At 35.7% G+C, this 11,558-nt stretch overlaps 1 protein-coding gene across 1 annotated transcript; it reads right to left on the reverse strand.

Moving 5' to 3' along the window:
• Window positions 1-344: 344 nt before the first annotated feature.
• Window positions 345-10,740, reverse strand: LOC140793792 (protein KINASE OF THE OUTER CHLOROPLAST MEMBRANE 1). The gene is made up of 5 exons (XM_073145491.1): window positions 10,427-10,740; window positions 4,493-4,884; window positions 4,289-4,380; window positions 3,505-3,978; window positions 345-1,470 (listed from the first exon to the last, which is right to left on the reverse strand). Exons 2-5 carry the CDS (start codon window positions 4,856-4,858, stop codon window positions 534-536), a joined length of 1,869 nt encoding a protein of 622 aa, XP_073001592.1. The 5' UTR covers window positions 4,859-4,884; window positions 10,427-10,740; the 3' UTR covers window positions 345-533.
• Between the last annotated feature and the right edge of the window lie 818 nt (window positions 10,741-11,558).

Consider the following 11,558-nt stretch of genomic DNA (forward strand, 5'->3'; position numbering starts at 1 on the left):
AGCCATCTTTTCTCTCAAGCCCTAAACTTAATAAAAACAATAGTAACATCAAATCAGCCTCACTTGAAGATGTATTTTACCAATGTAGATTAAGAATTATTGTTAGGACCTCCAATCTATACTATCTAAGAGTAGATACGTAATTTTAATTTATTGGCTAATAAAACCTAATAGTTTTCAAAAGTCTAGGAGAAGTATTTGTACGCATTTATAATACAGGAGATAAAGTGATACCAAGTCAAAAAATAAGGAGACAAAGTGTAACTAAGACTAATATTAATCAATTGAAATGTGCATTTTTGCAAAAAAAAATGCCCAGATGCATGAGAACTTCACTATTAGTGTTTAACATGAAAGAATTATTTGGGAATCCATATGATCCTTTGATACTTCAATAAAACAACAGTTAAACATTCAAAGCATATATACACCAGAGATGAGACCTAAAGGTTTATGGCCTGTACTACATACATCCAGGAGTTACTTATAAACAGCATCGAAGATTGAAGCAAGTTCAGGAGATTTGTTCCAAATCATCGGGAAGGTGCAGTACCTTCTCTGAAGAGGATGTTTGCCACCTTCGGAGGGAGCCAGGCTGCGCTGTTGGCACTCTGTCCATCCTGCTGCTGCTCGCCTGCCTGGTCTGAGATGTTAGCTACCTTCCTCCTCGATCTTCCAATGTTCTTCCCGACAAATAAACCCATTCTTAGCGCTGTAAACAAACCCAAAGCAATAAGAAGTGGCCTCACAGCCCAGTGGAAGTCCTCAAGGTGCTGATATTTCTTCACCACCCCCTCACATGTATCGAAGCTTACCACCTCCACCTCTGAAGGATCAGCCAAAGAGCTGCATGCTTCTCCAAGGCTGAATCTTCCAGGGAATTTGACGACAAGGCATCCATTTGGAAGTACTTGCGAGATCTTGCCTGTGGCCCAGGGTCCGCCATTCTTACGTGGCCAGTCGAACCTGGGACTTGATATGCTGGCTTTCACCCTCAGGAACTGACCGACGCAATAGGATTCAGCCATTTGAAGCTCAGAATAGCTCCCCTTCCAGAGAGTGTCCATCCCGATCAAACCTACAGTTACTGCACCATAACGCTCGATGCTGTGAAGAATGCCCACCTGAGACCGCTTCTTGTCGTCCTCCCTTAGTCGCACCCAGTCACCAGCTGAGAAACCATATGTCACCCTTTCAACTGTAGAAGGGTGCACCCGCAGAGGATCATGTAGACCATGGACTCTGACAAGAATGAAACCATCACGATCCCCATCTTTCTCCATGCCAACTATCATTCCCTCTGGGATCTCCATGCTTTCAGGTCTGCAAGAGCTCGTAGTCTTTCTTGAACGGACCATGTCACCCACTTGGAAATGGTCCTTTAAGAGGGACCAATTGGTGTAACTTGTGCGGGTTATCTTGTTTTCAGTATCATTCCAGCATCCGTTGCTCAAGTCTGCATCCTTACAACTGCAAAGAAGATATCAACAATTAACATCCAGCTATAGCTGTGTGAGAATAATAATGTTTCTGATCACACGATCAGATATTTTTTAGCACTCAATTTTCACTTCCTAATGATAACAAGTACATTTTCCCAATGTTAAATATGCCATTGTTCTCTAATGGCTTAAACTTTTAGAGTAGTTAGTAAGTTAACATGGTATTAAAACAGTAGGTTTGAGTTCAAATATTACTAAGCCCATCTATTATTTAAAATATAAAAACTTTCACCCAGTTAAATCAAGCCCACTTTATGGAACCATCAAATATCTTAGCCCCAAAGTGAGGAAGAATCCCCAAAGTGAGAAAGAATGTTAAATATAAAATATAAAATAAACCATTCTCTAATAACTAAAGTTTTAGAGTAATTGATAAGCTAACACTTATAACTAAGATGCAATAAACATGATTAAGAAAATAAAGACCTTAATACATATTATGATCTAGTTCATTTTGGTTTGCTCATATAGATAATTGATCGCAAATATATGCAAACTTTATAAGGAAACATGTTAAACATACTTCAACTAATAAAAAGAAAAAATAATATGCAGTTGTAAGTTTAAGAGATTGTTCTTTCCTATTACCACTAATGAAAAGGCAAAACCATTTCAAGTAGTTTTTGAATGCAAATACAATTTGCCCAAGCTGTTATTTCCTGGTTATTCCAAAACAAGAAGGGCATATAACGAAGTTATCTGAACTACTCACAATAGCCATATAATATGATAGTGTGTAACCAAGAGAGCCTGAGAGGGTTTAGAGGGGTTTTCCCAGTCCATGAGTGAGGAAAGGCTATAAAAAGAGTCAAATAATGATAAAAATGTGCAACAAATGGAATGACTAATCTCATACACAGCAAGAACAAAAAAAAAATAAGAGAAAAAGTCCCAAAAAAAACCCAATGCCTTATTTCTTTGTTTCCATAAAATTATACAGTACGCAACTTTTCACTTAAAAAACGGCTTGTACAACTATCACTTCACATGAATCAGTAGATCAACCTTTAACCTACAACTTTCATCTTTTTCTAAACCCTCAGACATGTTATTAGAACTTAGCAATCAATTGTACAGTGCAGGGAAAAAAAAGTTGAAATGTAGCCCCTGATATATGGCGGACCAAACATCTTCGCTAATTAGCTTACGCACACATATGCAGGATATTAGCCTCCAAATGTCAACCCCATATTAAGTAAAGCTAACTAACTTCAATGGTTCGATTATTCTCTTATTTTCAAGATGGGACTGTTGAATATGATTTAGAAACCTTTTCCTATCATCATCTTTATATTCTTTTTTCTCTAATACTCGGCTACTTCTTTGAATCCTCAACTCCTTTAAACACAACTAATGTTGAATATGATTTAAAAACCTTTTCCTATAAACTTCATATTCTTTTTTCTCTATTACTCAGTTACTTCTTTGAATCCTCTACTCCTTTAAAGATAACTAATGTTGAATATTTTTTAGAAACCTTTTCCTATTATCTTCTTATTTTTCTATTACTCAGCTACTTCTTTGAATCCTTTACTCCTTTAAAGATAACTAATTTACACAGATATAATGTGAGATTAAAACATAAAATTATCTCTATTGAAAAAAAAACCCTATCTTCTAAACCCCAAGAAAGGGAAAAGACAGATAGAACATTACTTGCATGAAGTACTAATGCTTATAGGGTTTAGAGACAAGCTAATATCCTCTGCTCCTTTACTTAAAGGGTCAGCAGAACAAACATGAGTTATATCTGAGAATATCCAAAGTTCTGGATGAGATCAAAGTTCTTCCTCAAACTGAGGCTTGTGAGCGCTATATTCCTATGATGGAGAAAGGCATAAAAGATTTGATGTTTTCAACAAGTTATCTCCAAGAAAATTTATTTAGAAAAAGTAATTTCACTCCAAGAGAAGCATTCTTATTATAACCAATTATTGAATAGCTAAAGCTATGAGAACCTGCACCATTCTGAAACCACTAAACAGTAGCAGAGAGCTTATACCTTTCAAATGCACGAAGAATATCAGTCATTAAAGGGCGATTACGAAGGTCATACTCAAAACAACCAAAAAGAACATCTTCAACCTCAGGAGGCAAACCACTAGGGATATTTGGCTTTTCTTTCTTTATCACAACCAATTGATAGATTTCATCAGCTGACTTTCCACGCCAAGGCTGAATGCCAGTCAACATCTCCACAATGCTGCACCCAAATCCCCACGTATCTGTCTCAAAACTAATTGGACCCCTGACATTTGGTTGCCATTGTTCAGGAGCCATGTAATTTGGTGTCCCAAACCTTTGAACTAGATCTGGATTCGGGAGTGAAAGTCCAAGCAGCAAAAATGGAATTCCAAAATCCCCAAGGACTGCTCGGTCGTGTTGATCAATAAGAAAGTTGCAAGGCTTAAGATTAAGGACCAGGATGCCTTTTGAGTGGAGGTCCAATACTCCCTGAGCCAAATCATAACCATACCTATAGAGAACAAAAACAAGCACATAACAAAAATGCTCCAGAAAAAAAATTCTGCAGTTTACTGATAGGAAGGTTTATTTGCTGAGCCATGGAAGAATGCCTATAGACTTCTGACACAAGGGCATGCTGGTTGTTGGCACGGCACAAGCCTCACCAAGAATGGTCAGCATGCCCAAATATGGTCCCTTCCATGTGCTAGTGCACATTGACATGTAGCATACTAGCATGGTAAGGTTTGAAACAGTTAAAACATGCCATAAAGCATGGTTAAACATGTTTGAGAACATGTGAAACGTTGGTCACCATATACCTTAAAACATCAGATAGTGAAAGTCTTCCACCTTTAAGACGAGCCATCTTGTCTCCAACTGACCCTTCGTAAAATTTCATTGCTATGCAGAGCTGTAAAGCAATAAAAGAACCTCAAGATTTTCTACAATGTAGTATGATATAGCTGACACAAACTCAGCAGTGAGTTTGAGAGCAAGTGACACAGACATCATAAATAACTTACCCTTCCATTTTGGAGGGAGATTCCATGCAGAAAGCAAACACTCTCTGTTCCTTGGCATTTGGAGAATACTTCATCAAACCTGGCCGAAAAAGCCTGCAGATTGTCATCTTTAATTGGGCATAACATCTTGACAGCAATTTCATGGTAACGATCATAATCTTCAGTGCACTGATGATGAGTTGCTATCCAAACATCACCAAAAGGACCTCTTCCTATACGGTGCTTCAGTTTCAGCACACTTGGATCAATCCATGGACTTATCTGGTTTGGGGTAGAGAAAACAGTTCTAAGATGATCTGGATCTTCCTCAAGCAACATGTATTCAAATGATTCAGCAGTTTGCGAAGAAGCAACTTGTCCAGCCATTGCTTTAATCAAATATGGCAATTTACCTGAATAAATCATTCAAATAGTTAATTATAATTCCAAATAGGTTGTAATGTCATAATAGAGTCTATTATGCCATAGAGTAATAAACTAAATAAACAGCATATTACTTGTGGGAAATTTATGCATTATTGCATCACTCTAGGGGTGAAAACGGGTCGGAAAAAATCCGATCCGACCCGTTATCCGTCCCGATTCGGATCGGATTCGGATAGAAAATTTCTATCCGATTCGGATACGGATTCGGATACAGATAAAGTTTTTGAAAAAAAATTCAGATACGGGTCGGATATATTTTTCGGATTCGGATACGGATATCGGATATCGGATATCCGTTTACCCGCATATTTTTTTGAATGATTTACAATTTTTAGTTTGCTTATTTAAATAGTAAATATTAATATTGTTACTAATAATACATTATATATTATTTATAGAGATTAATATTTTATTTAGATACATTATTAATATTTTTAGTTTGCTTATTGTTGTAAAACTCTTAATATTTTTGTGTTAACTATATCTAAATAAAATATTATAATTCTTTTAAATTCAATCAATATCCGTTTAAGATCCAATTCTCTATCCGAAAATTATCTGTATCTGTTTAGTTAGGATATGGTTTTAAATTTTGCTATCCGTTTAATATCCATATCCGAATCCGTATCCGGACTAAAAATATGGATCCGGATATGGATTGAGCACTATCCGATCCGTTTTCACCCTCATATCACTCACATACTTCACTGATACATGGAACCAACTGACATATTGGGACTCCACAACTACAACTTGTTCTCATAATGATCCCACATGATGCATTGTGATGAATTGGTTATACAACAGCACATTACATATGTTAAAGGCACAAAAGCACAAGACGAGATAGAACCCTTGTGGATTTTCTAGGACAATAATGTAAAAATCAATTGTAATAATTGACTTGTCTTGTGGCATTTGATTATGAAATCCAGTAAGGATCATTGTTGTAGTACTAAGCGAACAAACGGAAAAGTCAGCATTCAGCAACTATGTGCAAGATGGCATTAGTTTGCTCATCTGAATTTCCACAATGCAAAAATGCAATAAAGGCTAATAAGCAAGAACCATGAGAGATAAAATGAATACCAAACACCTAATCTTAGTCATGTCAGTGTTCTGGTAGACTAGCAAAATCTGGCAGTGGCACCATTCACAGGAAGATCAAACCCAAGAAGAGCAGGTAAAATGCCAAGCATCCAAAATAACTGTTAAGATCCACTAAGAAAATAATAGCATGAACCTACAGATATTCTAGGTAAAATCAAAAGATAAAAGACCTAAAGCAATGACTGTTAATATGTGTATTACTTAGGAAGCAGCTAAATGAGGAAGAATACATGGCACTAACTGATACAAACATGTCCCAAATGCATTAGTGAAACAAAAAAGGTAATTGCGCTGACCCTTTTGCATTTGAGCAAGTTGAAAGAATAGTATGAGCACAAGAAAGAAAGTCACAGAAAGGTATGGATCCAGATGGATCCAGACTAGAAAAACATATGAGCTCTGGAGATACAGTGAACAGCAGATCATTATGATTAATTGAATCTAATATGATTAGGTACAGAGAATTATACAAGGAAACAAACAAGGTCTCTGGGAATCAGGCCATATCTGGCAAATGCATCAGATGTTTGTTCTTATGGTTACAAATTAATATTAGCTGCCAAACTATATGTCCAAAAGTGCCTGAACAGTAGCAACTACAAGAAACCTACGAAATTATGCAACTTGAGAAAAAGATAGAATATTTGACATTTAGTAGGTCATATATGAAGAAAGAGTATCATTGAACTGTGAACAAAACCGAAAAGAGAGCAAGGATGTGCACATATGAAACATGAAAGTGATATGCATAGGAGAAAAAGGACATTTAATCAAACCAAGGTGACCAGCAGCCATGATGAATACAAACACAAACATGAAGGATAAATATATAAAAAGCTGCATAAAGCTCATAAAGAATATCAAAAGGAAAGATAACAGAAACACAAACTTCTACTGAGCAAAGGGAAAAAGCTTGGATGATTTCTTCAAAGAATCAGAATAGCACGCTACAGAGGTCCTATTAAGATAAAGTACACTTCATTAGGTATGGTAAGCTGTCAACTAAAAAATGGCAAATCTTCAGACACTCTTTTAAGCTGCATGAATTGAGTTCTAACCAGAAGCTTTCCATATAGGATCACAATTAGAACATAGATTGCAGCAGGCATTTGAAACAGGCAAAAGAAACGGCAATTCAGTCAGGCAAAATTGCTGGAGGCTCAAAATGACCACTATCATCTATTAATTCTAAAGCAGAACTCTTCCAAAGTCAAGATAGATTTTAGGGAATAACTCGTAACTGTTGCATGATGGAGGATCATAGAGATTCAGTGGTCTAAAGAAAATCCAAAGAGACCACAAATCACAAAAGTATTACCATGTCAATTCAAATAAAAAATAAGACAAAATGGACATATACATTTCAGATGTCAATCTCAAAAGCTATCATGGAAGTCCAAGTTGACTGAGATAATGGAACCCTATGCAAGTGACTGGGCATTACGTTAACATGAAACTTGGCAAGTTATAAAACCACCGAAAATGTTAAATCGTTACCATATCATGTAATCTGACATGAACAGAAGATAATAGATGATGGCAAAAGAGTAGATGTCATGCAAATGCAACTTCTCCCTTTAGGTTATACTTCATGATTTGAATCAACTCTCAACTTAGAAAAGATGTTGATCCCAGTTGACTAGTGATAAGATGTCTTATTGACATGTGAAACTACTAAAAGTCAATCTGTAATAGAGATGCAGGTTCTTCTTTGAAAGTAAATCCTTCTATTTTTGTAACATCCTTGTTTAACTAGTCATCAACCCAAATGACAGCCTATAGAACATAGATACAGATACGGCATATGGATATGCCAATACAGCAAACTTGAAACTACTAAAAGTCAATCTGTAATAGAGATGCAGATTCTTCTTTGAAAGTAAATCCTTCTACTTTTGTAACATCCTTTTTTTAACTAATCATCAACCCAAATGACAGCCTATAGAACATAGATATAGATACAGCATACAGATATGCCAATAGAGCAAACTTGAAAAATAAGGATACAATATGCTCAGGATATGTAGCTAATATATGTATATATTTATGTCTACACATATATACTAGTGAACTTGTGTACTTACATTTTCTTAATTGAGAAATTACATATTATTGTTGCATATGATAGTTTATATAAGGAGACCTCCAATTTATCGATTAGAAGAACCATCATTTGTAACAAAGGTCCAACATATTTGTAGCAATGTAGCATACTACTAACTAAGATGTAAGATAAATAAGAGAATTTAATCTATAAATCAAAAAAGAAATTTGACCATTGTAACATGATTTCGTAATGTAGATAACCAAATAAATAAACGAACTCAATTTTTTCACAAAGAGAAACTTTCTAGATCTAATAAGAAATGAAATGTAATAGCCTCCTTCAATTTGACTAATATTGATAGGAATCTCGAAAGTATCTAAGAAGTATACACAACATTAATTTTATTTTAAAAATTAGATACTTTTAAGAAAATATCTGATATGCATCCAAAAGTATCTGACAAATATCATATTCGATACAGATATTCCAAGAGTATGGAAGTATCCATGTTTCTTAATGACAACTTCCTTGATAATATTCATGGCAGACAATCAAAACTGTTATGTTGCTTGGCATAAATCCTACATAGAAACAAAAACTTCACATATTATGCATGAAGGGAGGAGACCTCTTAACAAAGTTGTCATGCTGTAAAGATAACAGATCTGCTCCAACAAATACAGGAAATTGTATAAAAGAATGGTTAAGTAGAAGATTTCCACTAAAGAAAGAGCATTGACTAGATAAAATGCTAGGCAAATAGGTTTGTACTATGAGAAAGATCTCAATTGCTCAAACATAGAAACCAAATAAGTATATTATGGGAGAAAGACTTCTTTGCAAGAAACAATAACCATGGTTGTGTGCAGGCATAATAAAATATGAATAACGAGAAATAAATATGATGATAAGAATAAGATCACTCGAGATTGATATCACAAACAAAGGACAAAAAAAAGGAAAGGGTAAAGGGATGTTCGGAAGTCGCCTCATCCTTCAATTGCCAACTAGAATCTCAGATAGTCTGATTTCTTCATTACCATTGTATTTTCCTTCAGGGCTTCTAAACATCCACAATTTTCAATTTCTTTACTGTCATATTCTTGTGTTTCATCATCCTCTTAGAGCTACCCGATGTCCCAAAGAGGTATCTATACATTAATCAGAAATTTGTGGATTGAATATTGATGCCTACTTGCTGATTTGATTCAACCAAAAGAGTTGAAACATGAAAGATCCCCCAATGTTACAAGTTAGTAATGTAAAAGCCTCCATTTCGTCACTGTACCAGCTTTACCATGTTGCCACCAAATTTCACTGCTTTATATTATGTTGAAGCAAAGGAATATAACTAGATTCATAATGCATAATCCAAATTGTTCAGAAGAGGATTTAGAACAAAGGAACAACATATGAGTATTCATCTCCAGGGCAATGACCCAGAATAAGCATGGCCATGTCCAAGTCTCCATAACAATTAACTAACTCTTTCAGCCAAGAAGAACAAATTCTTCAGTTTAAACTTGAGAATTTCTAGAAAATCCAAGAACTCCCCAATTTAAAAATTATCTGGGATGCAGAATTAAACCTAGTAAAAGTAGCAGTAGGAAGCTACAAATCTAGGATCAATAACTAGCAAAAGTATCAGATTCTATAACATCCTATTGTTTCCATTTTGCAATCCCTGCTCTTGATGTAATTCGTTAAAGATATTTGTCGCTTGTTCTGCAGCAATCATAAGCACAAAACAAGAAAAACAAGACAAACAAGAGAATGCATCCTACAAAAGTATACTGTTTTGTCGAAACAAACGCGACAAAAGAACTGCAAGATATGAACTAGATTTAGCCCAGTGGCCCGTAAATTCTGTCACATAATCTCTCGATAAATTATGTCAGATGGGAAATTCAAACCCATAAAATGCCACAATCCAAAATCCAAACATTCTATAGTCTACAATCAAAACATCATAAATTTTGCCACCATTCGATCATTCATGCCACCGTACACAGTACGGTCCATCCAAAATAAGCAAGAAACAGTAAATAGCTAAACTTAGATACCGAAAATAAATTTACTTGGATCCACTGTAAACCCTTTTTAATATAATTCATCAAAGCAACAAAATACTAATCAAGTAATCAACCAAATAACAAGTAACTCCATTTCCATCGTCCAACACCCAAAAATTCGCTGATCATAAGCGCAAATCAAATTCACGTTATACGGACCCGAAAACTAAATCAAAACTAACCAAAGAACAAAAAAGTCGAATCTTTATACAGAATAAAATCCACCAACGTGGATCCTCGGAAGATTCGGCACACAACAAAGAAAACCGACTTGCTCACCTAAAGATCCTTCCTCTTCCTTTTCCTTCTGGCAATCTTCTTCCAAGTGATGTCGACGAATTGATTGATCAAAGAAACAAAAGCAAATAAACCCGAAAAAGAAATAAAGAAACAGGAAGAGAAGTAGAATAAAATTCCTCGGAGAGGAGGAGGCGAGAAAGAAGGAGAGGCGTGAGCGGTTGGTGTTTTATATAAAGTTTGGATTTTTGTTGGTTTCGCTTTCGTGGGCTGGGGATGACGGGATGAGGGTGTCTCAATCTGAGAGCTAAATTTTTTAATGCCAAAGATACCATTTTTATTTCGAATCTTTTCTCGAGAAGAATAAAAAAAGTGATTTCTTTATACAAGAAAGCAAAAATCGAGTACCAATAACTTCCCAATCCAACTAAAGTGGTAAATTTGAGACTTTCAATTTCCTCTTTCAAAAAAGGAAAATTTATATTAAGATAAATTAATTTTCACGATTACAAATAGTGATAGTGATAATCTCATTTTTACTCCCGAACTATCTCTCTTTTCCACAATGACTCTATGAACATTTTTTGATACACAATGACTTTCTAAACTATTAGAAATATATCAATTGACCTATTTCGTTAGAGTTCTGTGATCTATTTTCGTCCATAAGTTATCATATGATAGTCAGATGACTACAATATGACGAAAATACACTCGTGACAACTTAAGAGTAGGGGGATAAATGAGCCAAGTTTGAGCGAGCTGACTCTAGCTTAGTCTCAGCTCAAAATTACTTTGGAGTCCTACTTTGATGTTTAAGCTCGGCTTAGCTCAACTCGAGTCGAGCTCGAGCCGAGCCAAACTAAGCTCAAGCTTGATTAGATGAGGAGGAGGAGGAAGAGGCAATGGCAAAGGGGACGATGCTGAAGAAGTTTGACACCAGGTTTTCTTCAGCTTCCTTAAAACCAGTATCTACAAAGCAACTAATTAAACCAAATATCCTAAACCCACCAACACATAAACACCATCCAAAGAGATCAACAAGTCACAAGTCCAAATCGCACATGTCATCGAAGCCCCACGGTGGATAGGTTGATCAATAATATGAGATCCTCCAAAGAATCCTCAGCTCCCTTCTCCTCGTGGTTCGATGGCGTGGCGGTGGTGGGTGGGA

The sequence above is a fragment of the Typha latifolia genome, chromosome 8 (assembly GCF_019914945.1).
Source record: "Typha latifolia isolate L0001 chromosome 8, TyphaL0001v2, whole genome shotgun sequence".
Lineage (NCBI taxonomy): Eukaryota > Viridiplantae > Streptophyta > Magnoliopsida > Poales > Typhaceae > Typha > Typha latifolia.